At 42.9% G+C, this 15501-nt stretch overlaps 1 protein-coding gene across 7 annotated transcripts in view; it reads left to right on the top strand.

Annotated features, from left to right (window-relative positions):
* Positions 1 to 15501, top strand: part of SYK (spleen associated tyrosine kinase) — a 164427-nt gene that overhangs the window by 125846 nt on the left and 23080 nt on the right. For all 7 annotated transcript variants that reach the window (XM_040354927.1, XM_040354944.1, XM_040354909.1 and 4 more), the window contains 2 exons: positions 595 to 784; positions 10186 to 10326. In XM_040354927.1, the coding sequence (XP_040210861.1) occupies positions 595 to 784; positions 10186 to 10326 (331 nt within the window). The remainder of the gene's footprint in view (positions 1 to 594; positions 785 to 10185; positions 10327 to 15501) is intronic.

Here is a 15501-nt window from a genome sequence, read left to right as displayed (position 1 = left end):
ACCCCTCATATAGCAGGAACAAGTTTACGCTTACGGCGTCGTCCGTGCGTACGTTCCGGAATCTCGCGTAAATAGCTAATTTGCATAGACGACAGGGAAGACGATGAGGCGACACCTAGCGGCGGGAAAAAAAATTGCATTTAAGATCTGACAGCGTAAGAGCCTTACGCCTGTCAGATCTAAGGGATATCTATGCGTAACTGATTCTAAGAATCAGTCGCATAGATACGACGGCCCAGATTAGGACTTACGACGGCGCAAATGGCGTTGCGCCGTCGTAAGCCCTTTGAGAATCTGGGCCTATATATGGTATGGTTCTATAAATGGTATTCTATAACATCAATTTTATTATCAAGTTGAAGACGCATTATCTGAAATTGCACGGTGTATACTTTTATTATAAAATAAATTCTATCCTCTGAAAAAAAGCCTTGTTATAAATAAAATTATTTGTTATGATTTTGTTATACAGTACGCACATGGAAAAACTTCTGTCTCTACTAACTATAAATGTAGTACAAAATGTCTTTACTAGAAAACATGACTGACCGATATATACTGATGTATAATTGAGGTTTTAATCCTATTTGTCAGGGATGTCTCCGAGAAGAACGTAACAGAACTTGTTCATCAAGTTTGCATGGGAATGAAGTATCTGGAAGAAAAAAATTTTGTCCACAGAGATTTGGCGGCCAGAAATGTGCTTTTGGTGACTCAGCATTATGCCAAAATCAGTGATTTTGGGCTTTCCAAAGCAATTCAGTCTGATGAAAACTATTATAAAGTAAGTGTTCTCCATGTTTGGACATCATCATATTAACAAATGAACACAAACCACCTCCCACCTGACTATATTGTTATTATCCCAGATGGACATCATATGACGTCCTTCCACTCACGCATCTTGAAGGGCCATGCAGCGGTGGAATCTGTGACCCTCTGTGTACACCAGAGACAGCAGGACACAGATTGCTGTACTGGGCCACTGTGCATGGCCCTGGTATGATGTGATCACATGTCAGTTGTAAACAATGGCTTTCATTCATAGCTATTGTGTACTATTGTGAGGATCTCTGTAATTGGTCACAGTGATCACATGGTACAGGGCCAATTACAGCGGACCTGTACCAGGTGATAACTGTAACCAGTCACAGCTATTACAATTGTACACAATGGCACATGAATGGATACAGTGTAAGAATGATAGCTTATACAGTGCTTATACAGTGATCATCATAGTGTAAAAAAACATTCTGACCTAGTGTAGTACGGTGTCACTATTGTACTGTTCTGGTGACGGTATGTAAAAAACTATAAAAAAAAATGATATATATTGTATACATAATGTCATCACTTAGTGTCCCTGATCACCACCTCACCAATCATATGGTGACGCTGTTATGCTCTGTTGACAGTATGTATGGCTTTTGGGTCACGCATTTTTTTTTTTTTTACTGTTCATTCTAATGTGTTTATTTTTTTGGTGAGTAAACTGGATTATTAAATGTTAGGGCCAAATCTACTGTTAGCAAAGTCAAACCATTTATAGTCCTGATTCACTGAACTGCAAAATCCAAAATCCAATTTGAATGTGCAAATTGCTCTTCCCATATTGTTTGTGCATAAAAGCAAAATAGTCACAAAACAGATGTCAGTAACCAGAATATTTGCTGGTGGCACTGAGCCCTCAGACTTAAAGTGGACCTTCAGTCATTTTTTCATCTTTCCATCTATTACATTTTCTGCCCTTGTTTTAACTTTGGATAGTAAAATATTTTTTGTGCCAGTAAATACCTTATACAGCCAACTTCTTGTTTCTTGTCTGGTAAAGGGCCTAGGCTTATGACATCATGCACAGCTCTTTCTCTCTTGCAAGGAAGGGAGGGGGTGAGTCATAAGGGGGCCAATGAGAGCTACAGAGCTGGAAGTGTGCCTCTGCGTGTCTGTGTAAATCTAGGAAGTGAACAGTCAGCAGCTTCAAGGGGTTGTAAAGGTAAACATTTTTTTCCCTAAATAGCTTCCTTTACCTTAGTGCAGTCCTCCTTCACTTACCTCAGTTTTCGATTTTGCTTTTAAATGTCCTTATTTCTTCTAAAAAATCCTCACTTCCTGTTCTTCTGTCTGTAACTCCACACAGTAATGCGAGGCTTTCTTCCTGGTGTGGAGAAAGACTCTTGAGGAGGGAGGAGGCGAGCAGGAGTGTCAGGACGCCCACAAACACACAGCTCCTTTCTCTATCTGCAAAGTAGAGAGCGTCCTGACCCTCCTGCTCGCCCCCTCCCCCCTCAAGAGGCTTTCTCCACACCAGGGAGAAAGCCTCGCATTACGGTGTGTAGTTAGACAGAAGAACAGGAAGTGAGGATTTCTCAGAAGAAAATAAGGACATTTAAAAGCAAAATCGAAGATTGAGGTAAGTGAAGGAAGACTGCACTAAGGTAAAGGAAGCTATTTAGGGATTTTTGTTTTACCTTTACAACCCCTTCCAGCTGCCTACAGTTAAAATGGATGCAGTCAGACTTAGTGGAGACAGATTTCTGCAGCATATTTGACAAGTACAGAATCACAGTATATATAAAATAATATGCAAAGTGGTTGGAGGGAAGCTTCAGAATGGCAAAGATGTTTTTTTTACAAAGTACCGGTATGTGAGCAGACTGCAGTTCCTCTTTAAATAGTGTACTTCCAGTGTTCACCAGCAGATGTTTTCCAGCAGCCAGCTGGTCCCAGTGATTAGTTACTACTTGATGCTGGCTTATGTTGGGAAGCTGCTTAAAGGATAAGTTCACTTTAAAAAATAAATTAAAAAAATGCAATAATAAAGAACTACAAGTCGACAGCCAATAAGGTTGTCAGGGCTTGTTGTTCATTCATGGCCAGCCTTAGTAAATCACCCCACAGTCCTTGTATATTTTGGATTGGTTACTTTTTGAGCTTGCTACTTTTTCTGGCTCGTCATCCTGACCTGCCTTGTTTCCTGTATTCCTACCAGACCATGCTCTATCAGATTCTCCTGATTGCCTCTATTTGTGTAGTTAGTAGTGTTGAGCAGAATATGCCATATTCGATTTCGCGATATATCTCGAATATATATTCGAATATTCGAGATATATTCGCTAAATTCGAATATTCGTGATATTTTATCGAAATTAAATGATTGCGATTTTTCGCTATTGCGAATGCGAAAATAATTGCGATTTTTTGATAACTGCGGTAGGAGCACTCTGATTGGCTCAGAATATTCGTGATATTTTATCGAAATATCGCAACATGCGAATGCGATATTTATTGCGCAATTTCGAGAAATGCTGGAGGAGCGCTCTGATTGGCTCAGAATATTCGTGATATTTTATCGAAATATCGCAACATGCGAATGCGATATTTACTGCGCAATTTCGACAAATGCTGTAGGAGCACTCTGATTGGCTCAGAATATTCGTGATATTTTACAATACAAAATAATTGCGAATATTCGGCAAATGCGGAAGGAGCACTCTGATTGGCTCAGAATATTCTTGATATTTTACAATACAAAATAATTGCGAATATTCGGCAAATGCGGAAGGAGCACTCTGATTGGCTCAGAATATTCTTGATATTTTACAATACAAAATAATTGCGAATATTCGGCAAATGCAGAAGGAGCACTCTGATTGGCTCAGAATATTCGTGATATTTTACAATAGAAAATAAAAAGTGTTTTGCATTGGTGGTGATTCTTTACTCTATCCATCTGTCACAGCCGTTTGTCAATCAAACACCTTGAAGATTGAACACGTTCATGCTGCATGCTTTGGACTTTTTTTCACTTCACATATCAAAGACATTTTTATGAAAGATTATTTTTCTATTATTGGGACTATATTTCCTTATATATTTGTTTTACTGTGTATTTCACAAGTTATTTGCGCTTGCTTATTTTATAATTTGCCCACATGTCTTGTCACTAGACATATTTTTTATTCTTGTAGAGCGACTCCATTTTCTGTCTTGTATTAATTTATGTTGTATAACATTTTTGAGTTGCTGCTGTATTCTCCCCTTTTTTTAAGGTATGCGCAATTTTTTCCTTCTTACAAAAAAAAATAATATCAAACATACAAATATTCATAACAGAAACATACACAAAGCCCCCCCTTTTGCATCAGAGACAATCAGAGTTCTCCTACCACAGTTATCGAAAATTCGCAATCATTTTCGCATTCGCAATAGCGAAAAATCGCAATTTTTTTTTTTTCAATTTGGCAACATAAAAGGATCGCCTCAGCTTAGCTACTCGGCCCAGGGTCTCTAATCATACCAGCAATGCTTTTAGACGTCGATAGGATGTGATCTGTATTAAAAATCAAATTGAAAAAATGCGAATATTCGGAATTGCGAATATTCACCGTGAAATTCGAAATATAGCGCGATTTCTCGAATATGCTATATTCGAGTCGAATATTCGCAATGCGAATATTCGTGAGCAACACTAGTAGTTAGTTAAGTAGTTAGCTAGTTTTTTACTTTTCATGCATGCTCACTGGGTTGTGTATAGGGTGCTGTATTTATGTTTTGTGTCACGTATTTTCTTGTGTTTATAATAAACTGCACTTCTTCACTTAGGCTTTCATCTGGTTTCCGCTGTGTGGTTTTTACATATCTGGTCTTACTAGCACTGCAAGATACCAGCATGTGGTATCCTGGCAATAGATGACCATAATAACATTTTAAAGACGTTTTAAACTGGTAAAAGTTTTTAGGTTCAGTAAATTTTGCTCACCAAACAGATATTTCACATATGTCCATGCTGCAAACTTCACCTTATGTAGCTTTAAATACATCAAATACTACAAAATATTATTGTATTAAGTTGCACATATATTTAGGAGAGTTTTTAATGACAAATTGTAAAATTACCAATGATCCAGCATAAACACTTCCATTAACATCACTATTAGGATCAATTGTCCTTGTCAGAACATTAATATCACATTCTTTAAAGTGTTTGTTACCCCAACATTTAATATTCGTGACATGTGCCTGCTGTACCATGTGCTTGTATGAGAAAGTAACCTGCTCTCTTTCTATTGCTTCCTGTGTGGGAAATCCCTGTCCCTGATGAACCTGCCAGTCACTCTGCTTTTCTATTAAAAATTGACCACACTAGGCATGAGACAACAATGTGTTCAGTTCTCTAGCCGTGCTGGGAACACAGCCTACTCTGCTGCAATGATCAGACTTGTCTTGGCACACCTTCCCTGCACAGCCTTTCACTGGGAAGCTCAGTATGCTGCTGCTTCTCCTCCTCCAGCTCTTATGCAGCTGAGAACAGAGGGAATGTGATTATTTAGAAAAAAGGGTTTTATCATTTTTTTAAGTCTAATCTACACAAATGTTTTTTGTCTTTCATTTATATTTTAAACTGAATGGGTTGTTTTACTTGTTATACAAGGAGATCATTTACAATCATTTTAGGTAATTAAACTAAGTTGTCTCAACTTTACACTTTAAAGGCATAATACCTAGTTAAAATGTTTAGGTATTAGTGTAGTTATATACCCTGTTCTGTTTGTTTGCCTTATCTTGTAATGATGGGCTCACATGTTGTGGCTGCAGTTTGTAATGTCATGGATGATCAATTCTGATGATCTGCTGATCGATTCTAGACATGTGCAGAATGGAAAAGTTTGTTTAGTTTCAAATAGATTTGTTATGTTTCTAATTTTGTTTCATTGATTCATTTAGTTTAGTTTCGAATTTGGATCAGTCGAAAAATTGTTGACCAATTCAAATTCTGTGTGAATAGCTGAGAGCTGAAATGTAAACAAAAGAATGCTGGCAGTAGAATAGTCAGAAAAAAACAGTGTGGGGTCCCCCCCAAAATCCATGCCAGACCCTTATCCGAGCATTCAGCCCAGAAGGTCAGGAAAGGGGGGGGGCGAGCAAACGCCCCATCCTGAACCATACCAGTCCATATGCCCTCAACATAGGGGGGTGCTTTGGGGCTTCCGACCACCCCAAAGCACCTTGTCTCCATGTTGATGGGAAGAAGGGCCTCTTCCACACAACCCTGGTGGTGGTTGTGGGGGTCTGCGGGTGAGGGGCTTATCGGAATCTGCAAGTCCCCTTTAACAAGGGGCCAGTCCACCCCCACCCCCATGTGAATGAGTATGGGGTTCATAGTACCCCTAGCCATTCACAAGTTTTTGACAATTGCCCCAGTCGGTAATGTCACAAGGTGGGGTGATTATTCGCTGATGACTCTGCGGATGACTCCACCCCTTACCTATTTAATAAAGGTGGCGTACGATTAATTCTATACTCACTCACATGGGGGGGTCTGGGATCTGGGGGCACCCTTGTTAAAAGATGCTTCCAGATTCCGATAAGCACCCCCTGCCCACAGACCCCCACAACCACCGCTCAGGATTGTGAGGGAGGAAGAGGCCTTTGTCCCCATACAACCGACTGAGCAACCAGCTTTCTGAGAATAGCCTTCTTGATCCCCTTCAGTCTGGATTCCGTCCTCAACACAGAAACTGCTCTCCTAAAACTAACAAACGTTCTACTAATTGCCAAAACCAATGGACGCTATTCTGTACTCTTGGAACTTTCTGCTGGCTTTGATATGGTTGACCACCCCTCCTCCTACAAAAACTCCATGCCATTGGTCTCTGTGACTGTACTCTTCGCTGGTTCTCTTCCTACTTATCCAACCACACCTTTAGCATTACTTACAACTCTACTGCCTCTTCGTCTCTTCTTTTCTCTGTTGGGGTCCCCCAAAGTTCTGTTCTTGGGCCTCTCCTAGTTTCAATCTACATCTCCTCCCTGGGTCAGCAGACAGCCTCCCATGGCTTCAAAAAACCATCCCTACGCTGACAACACCCAAAACTCCTGCTCTCTAGCTCCCTCTTCACCTCCTCCTTTGCTCGCCTCCAGGATTTTTCTGAAGCCTCTTCAACCTGTCCGATTATCTCCCACTCTATTAGCTTTTAGACGATCCCTCTTCAGAGAAGCCTATCCTACCCACACCTAGCAACTGCATTTTCATTTTCTCCTTCAGTTCATCCCCCACAGTTATTACCCTTTGTTTCACTTGACCCTCCCTTCTAGATTGTAAGCTCTAATGAGCAGGGCCCTCTCCATTCCTCCTGTATTGTAACTGTACTGTATGCCCTCATGTTTTAAAGCACTTTGCAAACTGTTAGTGCTATATAAATACTGTATAATAATAACATTCAACATGGGGACAAGGTCCTTTGCCCCCCACCCCAAAGCACTCCTCCATGTTGAGGGCATGTGGCCTGGTATGGTTCAGGAGGGGGAGGCTTGCTTATCCCCCCCTTACCTGACCTACCGGGCTGTATGCTCAGATAAGGGTCTGGCATGGATTCTGGGGGGGACCCCACGCCGTTTTGTTTTTTATTTTGGCATGGGGTTTCTCTTAGAATCCATACCAGACCCAAAGGGCTTGGTATGGATTTGGGGGGACCCCACGCTGTCTTTTTTCCTGACTTTTCTATTTCCATTTAAATTTACATTTACATTTTAAAAAAATTTAAATTTTAAATTTACATTTTAGCTTTCAGTGGGGAAGCCTGCTGGCAGTTGATGAGTCATCGGTTGTTAAAGTCGCTGTAACCAGCTGCTCTTCCCAGTCCCTAACAACCAGCTATTCTTCACACAGAGTTCGAATCAATAATTTTTAAACTAATCCAAACTTGAATCCTTCCAAAAATGTGGAATTCGCTAGAAGACCAATAAACAAAATTCATTACTATTTCATTTAGAGATTCGGATACATATGAATCTCCAATTAAAGCGGAGGTTCACCCTCAAAATTAACTTTTTAGCTAACCTATCTCCAGCCTTAATAAAGGCTTGTAGCGTTGTCATTTTTTTTTAAATGTGTACACTTACCTGTCTTCAGCCTCACTTTTGGGTCTTCTTCCTTGCGGGGAGTGGGCGTGTTGCTCCTTTTCCTCGACGGGGAGCTCTGCGCAATGTCTCCTGGGAGTGAGTGTTGATCCTCCCAGGAGACGATTGACGTGCGGGTAAAGCGCGTCATCGGCTTCCGAAAATATCCGAAAATATCCGACGGGGACTCGGCTCTTTATGGCGCTATACGGAGCCTGCGCCTGCCGTGTAGAGCTGACTGCGCAGGCGCCGTAAAGTGTCGAGTCCCCCTCAGATATTTTCGGAAGGCGATGACGCGCTTTACCCGCATGTCAATCATCTATGCCTCGTCTTAGGAATGCCTACTCCCCGGGGGAGCGAGAACCGGAAGCCCGGTGAAAACAACCTTGAGACCGTAAGTACCATGGATAAAAAAAAAAATCCAGCATACTGTAGATGTCAGCAGTATGCTGAATGTAACGGTCTATTGATGTTTTAGAGTGAACCCCCGCTTTAACTAAATATTTGGCCGAATTTGTATTCGGACATAAACGAATTACAAATATCTAATCGATTCCCATATATTCATTTATGTGTTTATCTAGACCAGTAAGGGCAAACCTTGGCACCCCAGATGTTTTGGAACTACACTTCCCATGATGCTCATGCTATATCCCAGTATAGTTGAGCATCATGGGTAATGTAGTTCCAAAACATTTGGGGTACCAAGGTTCGCCATCACTGATCTAGACTGTCCCTATTCACTAAAGGGACAGGCAATTCTTGATCTGGGTCACAACGCGTCCAGTCAATGCCACATAATTTCTCTATGTTGCCTCACAAATGTGGGAGTGCTAAAGTGATGAAACATATCTCTTCCTTTCATTACTGTTCCTGCTTGTGGGTGTGTCAGATCTAAATACTGTTTAGTTCTCACCTGTAGAACAATAGACTTCAAGACTCAGCAGGGGCGGCCCGTGTATTAGGGGCACATGGGCACTGCACCCTCTATCCTCGCCATTCCCCTCTATGAATAATGGATAGATTTATGCATAACATGAATATAGGCATGGCCGACGCTGCCACCCCCTATTCAGGCGTACTGCCTCTTTTCAGATGCTGGGTGCCTGAATTACAGTGGCAGGGGTATATTTTTGAAGCACCTGATTAGAGCCATAGGCTCCAATAGGCTTCAAAATAGGGTGGACTCGGAGCGCAGAGCATTGTGCTCGGAGTCTACCCAGATGTGTTAGAAAAGCAAATGAATATTTGCTTTCCTAACACTGAATCGTCTCTCTGCCAATCAGGAAGCGTGAGTCTGTTACCCGTTTCCCGATTGGCTGAAAAGTTAGGAGATCCTATTGGACACCTAGGAGGAGGGGAGGAGACACACGCTGGAAGCCGCCATGATCTCAGAAGGGAAGACACTGCAAGATGCCTGCTGCAGCCTGCCCGGTGATCCCTGATGTGCCCACCGAATGGGTAAGTGCCTGTGGACCGGCAAACAGCAATTGGTCTGACCCAATCGGACTCTCCATTCACCTCCACGGAGCAGCAGATGTAAACGGACTTGTGTTCATTTACACCCGCCTACCTCCAATTCAATCTGTGAAAAAAAAAATACAGAAGGGGCTCCGTCCCTTTCTGTCTGAGCATATGGGAGGTCCCATCGAGTAGAGTGAGTTGTGTCTGTGTCTGCTCTGAATATGCAGAGTGGACATGGATCTGTCATCTACCTGTTCCGCTCATTGTGGCCCACGACCGGTTACCAAGTCACTTAAGTGGCCCTCGCTCTTCAAAAGGTTGGGCACCCCTGCTCTAGGCTGTACATACAAAAGAGCAAATGGCACATATAAAACTACATGATCAATGCACATCTTATGCAGATGACAAACACAAGGTGCAGATACGAAGGTTTATAATTCCTTTAATTGATGAATAAGCCACAAAAAGGTACATGTGCACTCAGCTCCTGCTAATTTATACACAATTATTTTCTTCACTTACATTTTGCGTATGCAAAGAAATTATGTATGATGCTGTTGGCATGATTAACATTAGGGAATCATAATTTCACTGAAAAAAAAAGTATGGAAAAGCAGACTAAAATAGGATAGATGTTAGCTGAGACTCGAATGAAGTACTGTATATTGTGTCCTGCAATATTAAGTAATAGCTGCATCTATCTACTAAATTAACATATTGGTTTTGAGAGCTCCCTAATGTGGTTAAATGACAAACCATTGTGTTACCTATTGGTTTAACCATTGTACCCATAATAAATGGTCAGCTGTCTTGTCTTTTCAGGCAAAAAATTGTGGAAAATGGCCCATCAAGTGGTATGCACCAGAATGTATATACTTCTTAAAATTTTCAAGCAAAAGTGATGTATGGAGTTTTGGAGTACTTATGTGGGAGGCATATTCCTATGGTCAAAAGCCATATAAAGTAAGTCATGAAGATTATTTTTTTTGTAACTTGGTATAAAAAAAACTTTGACATATAACTTAACATTATATTAGCACAGCGGGGTAATCCACAAAGATCCGGCGTAACGTAAATTTTACCATTTAAGTTACACTGCCTTAAAATTTCTACCTAAGTGCCCGATCCACAAAGCACTTACCTAGAAATTTTGGGCTGTGTAACTTAAATTCCGCCGGCGCAAGGCGTTCCTCTTTTCATGGGGGCGATTCCCATTTAAATTAGGCGCGCTCCCGCGCCGGCCGTACTGCACATGCTCGTGACGTCATTTTCCCGACGTGCATAGCGCGAAATTACGTTACGCCAAGCTTTGTGGATTGCGAAGGGTCAATAAAGTTACGTCGGGAAAAAAAAAAGATACGGCGGAAAAAAAAATTACAAAACAAAAAAAACATTGCGTCGCTGGACAGAAGGGTCTGTTTTTACAAGGTGTAAACAGTTTACACTTTGTAAAAGCAGCCCTAATTTTGCGTTTGCAAACTAAAACTTACGGAGAAAAAACGAAGAGTAAAAGCTTCGTGGATCTCCGTAAGTGCTAATTTGCATACCCGAGGCGGCATTTCGACACAAAATGCCCCCAGCGGCAGATGCGGTACTGCATCCTAAGATCCGGCAGTGTAAGTCCCTTACACATGTCGGATCTTCTGCCTAACTATGGAAAACTGATTCTGTGGATCAGTTCCATAGTTAGAAACAGGGATACGACGGCGTAACAGCAGTTACGCCGGTGATCTGCCGTGCTTGTTCCAGGTATCATGTAAGTTCCAGCGCATGCGCGAACTGATGCGCTGAGATGGTTCCAGCTATCGGGAAAGTTCCTTCAAGCACTGCGCAGGTGCAAACTTGCTGACGGAAATCCCTGAACGGCGGCCGGCATCCAGGGCGACGTGGATTTAGAGGAAAGTGGCCAGTCGGCCACACGTCCTCGCTGCGCTCGGACGGCTCGCTTCGCTCGCTCGGCCTCCTGGCTCTTTTTTTAACATCCTCCAATCCACGGGGATGTTAAAGAATGAGCCTGGATGCCGGGCGAGGTTCGGAGATTTCCGTCGGGAAGTTTGCGCCTGCGCAGTCAGTGAAGGAACTTCCCCCATAGGGGAACATTGAGGACAAGTCACCGGCGTATCCCTTTTGAGGATCTGGCCCAGCAAGTCCAGCTGAAAACAAGCAAAAACAAAATAATTTCCTTAAAACAACCCTGTCGCTATAATCAAGAAATTTAATTAAAGCCTCGTACACACGGTTTGATTTTCGAAAAGGGATTGTCTGATATTCTCAAATATCACTTTTAGGTGGATCTACCTAAAAAAAATCCCCTTTAAGAGCATTGGGCGGAAGTGACATTTGACGTCTCTTCTGTCATCCATTGTTATGGAGCCGAGTGGGGGCCATCTCTCCCTCACTCGGCATCCAGTCTCACCGGAGGACCCGTTTGTCTCCATCACTACCAACGGCTCCAGTAAGAGGTGGAGGCGACCAGAAGCACGGCAGGAGGGGGGCACCATTCCAGCCACCAACAAAAGTGATCAGTCACACGTTGTTTAAGAGGATACCTAGTTATGGTAGCTATCTGCTGTCATAACAATGGTATTGCACATCAAAGTACCGACGTATAACGATGGCGACTGGGCATTAAGTGGGTAAAACGTCACTTATGGAGATTTTTGGGCACCATACAGTAGTTTTTGGCGATATTGTAGGCGCACAAAATATTAAGACTTGCAATGTTTGGTATCTATTTACTTGATGTGACCTCATCTTTTATATTTGAACCAAAAATTAGTATTATATTCTGTGTTTTTGCTCTAAAATTATTTTTATTATATTCTTTCCTGCAAATGTGTTTAATAAACAGTTGTGCAAATATCATGTGACATCAAAATGTGCAACTATCACCTTTTTTTTCTACAGGGCCTCTGCTTTCAGAAAATATGTATAGCCAGATTCACGTACGGCGGCTTAAAGTTATGCGGGCGTAGCGTATGTAATTTACGTTACACCGCCGCAAGTTAGAGAGGCAAGTGCTGTATTCACAAAGCACTTGCGTCCTAAGTTACGGGGGCGCAGCGTAAATGTGCCGGCGTAAGCGCGCCTAATTAAAATTTTGAAGAGGTGGGCATGTTTTATGTAAATAAAGCATGACCCCACGTAAATGACATTTTAAACGAACGGCGCATGCGCCGTCCGTGGACGCATCCCAGTGCGCATGCTCCAAGTTACGCGGCAAAGACTTATTGGTTTCGACGTGAACGTAAATTACGCCCAGCCCCATTCACGGACGACTTACGCAAACGACGTAAAAATTGAAAAATTTGATGCGGTTCCGACGTCCATACTTAACATTGGCTGCACCATATTTTTGGTCGTTTATCTTTACGCCTGAAAACGCCTTACGTAAACGGCGTATCTTTACTGCGACGGCCGTGCGTACGTTCGTGAATAGGCGTATCTCGCTGATTTACATATTCCAAGCGTAAATCAGCGTACACGCCCCTAGCGGCCAGCGTAAATAGACAGCTAAGATATGACGGTGTAGGATGACTTACGCCGCTCGTATCTTAGCAACATTTAAGCGTATCTCAGTTTGAGAATACACTTAAATATACAACGGCGCAGATTTGGAGTTACGACGCATATCTACTGATACGTCGTTATATCTCTACCTGAATCTGGCTAATACTGTTCTGGCAGTTTAAGTAATTTTATTACCAACAGCTAAGATTTTTATGTATGCAAAAAATAAAAGAAATGTTCTGGAGCCGAACTGGTTACAGAGTATGTAAACCCTAATAATGAACTTCCCCTATTTCGCTGCGCTCGGACGGCTCGCTTCGCTCGCTCGGCCTCCTGGCTCTTTTTTTAACATCCTCCAATCCACGGGGATGTTAAAGAATGAGCCTGGATGCCGGGCGAGGTTCGGAGATTTCCGTCGGGAAGTTTGCGCCTGCGCAGTCAGTGAAGGAACTTCCCCCATAGGGGAACATTGAGGACAAGTCACCGGCGTATCCCTTTTGAGGATCTGGCCCAGCAAGTCCAGCTGAAAACAAGCAAAAACAAAATAATTTCCTTAAAACAACCCTGTCGCTATAATCAAGAAATTTAATTAAAGCCTCGTACACACGGTTTGATTTTCGAAAAGGGATTGTCTGATATTCTCAAATATCACTTTTAGGTGGATCTACCTAAAAAAAATCCCCTTTAAGAGCATTGGGCGGAAGTGACATTTGACGTCTCTTCTGTCATCCATTGTTATGGAGCCGAGTGGGGGCCATCTCTCCCTCACTCGGCATCCAGTCTCACCGGAGGACCCGTTTGTCTCCATCACTACCAACGGCTCCAGTAAGAGGTGGAGGCGACCAGAAGCACGGCAGGAGGGGGGCACCATTCCAGCCACCAACAAAAGTGATCAGTCACACGTTGTTTAAGAGGATACCTAGTTATGGTAGCTATCTGCTGTCATAACAATGGTATTGCACATCAAAGTACCGACGTATAACGATGGCGACTGGGCATTAAGTGGGTAAAACGTCACTTATGGAGATTTTTGGGCACCATACAGTAGTTTTTGGCGATATTGTAGGCGCACAAAATATTAAGACTTGCAATGTTTGGTATCTATTTACTTGATGTGACCTCATCTTTTATATTTGAACCAAAAATTAGTATTATATTCTGTGTTTTTGCTCTAAAATTATTTTTATTATATTCTTTCCTGCAAATGTGTTTAATAAACAGTTGTGCAAATATCATGTGACATCAAAATGTGCAACTATCACCTTTTTTTTCTACAGGGCCTCTGCTTTCAGAAAATATGTATAGCCAGATTCACGTACGGCGGCTTAAAGTTATGCGGGCGTAGCGTATGTAATTTACGTTACACCGCCGCAAGTTAGAGAGGCAAGTGCTGTATTCACAAAGCACTTGCGTCCTAAGTTACGGGGGCGCAGCGTAAATGTGCCGGCGTAAGCGCGCCTAATTAAAATTTTGAAGAGGTGGGCATGTTTTATGTAAATAAAGCATGACCCCACGTAAATGACATTTTGAACGAACGGCGCATGCGCCGTCCGTGGACGCATCCCAGTGCGCATGCTCCAAATTACGCGGCAAAGACTTATTGGTTTCGACGTGAACGTAAATTACGCCCAGCCCCATTCACGGACGACTTACGCAAACGACGTAAAAATTGAAAAATTTGATGCGGTTCCGACGTCCATACTTAACATTGGCTGCACCATATTTTTGGTCGTTTATCTTTACGCCTGAAAACGCCTTACGTAAACGGCGTATCTTTACTGCGACGGCCGTGCGTACGTTCGTGAATAGGCGTATCTCGCTGATTTACATATTCCAAGCGTAAATCAGCGTACACGCCCCTAGCGGCCAGCGTAAATAGACAGCTAAGATATGACGGTGTAGGATGACTTACGCCGCTCGTATCTTAGCAACATTTAAGCGTATCTCAGTTTGAGAATACACTTAAATATACAACGGCGCAGATTTGGAGTTACGACGCGTATCTACTGATACGCCGTCATCATAGTTGCCAACATTTGAAAAAAAATTCCAGGGACACTTTGCAGCACAGCTATTAATTAATTACCACACTCACTTCCCCGAAGCTCCACCCACTCCGCAGTATGTACAGGAGAGGAGGAGTGCAGAGGGTATGATGGGGGGAGTGTGTACAGGAGAGGAGGAGGAGTGCAGAGGGTATGATGGGGGCAGTGTGTACAGGAGAGGAGGAGGAGTTCAGAGGGTATGATGGGGGCAGTGTGTACAGGAGAGGAGGAGGAGTGCAGAGGGTATGATGGGGGCAGTGTGTACAGGAGAGGAGGAGGAGTGCAGAGGGTATGATGGGGGCAGTGTGTACAGGAGAGGAGGAGGAGTGCAGAGGGTATGATGGGGGCAGTGTGTACAGGAGAGGAGGAGGAGTGCAGAGGGTATGATGGGGGCAGTGTGTACAGAAGAGGAGGAGGAGGAGTGCAGAGGGTATGATGGGGGCAGTGTGTACAGGAGAGGAGGAGGAGTGCAGAGGGTATGATGGGGGCAGTGTGTACAGGAGAGGAGGAGGAGTGCAAAGGGTATGATGGGGGCAGTGTGTACAGGAGAGGAGGAGGAGTGCAGAGGGTATGATGGGGGCAG

This window comes from Rana temporaria, chromosome 1, assembly GCF_905171775.1.
Source record: "Rana temporaria chromosome 1, aRanTem1.1, whole genome shotgun sequence".
In the NCBI taxonomy this organism is placed as follows: Eukaryota; Metazoa; Chordata; class Amphibia; order Anura; family Ranidae; genus Rana; species Rana temporaria.
The sequence above is the reverse complement of the archived record's forward strand: the minus strand, read 5'-3'. Positions and strand labels throughout refer to the sequence as shown.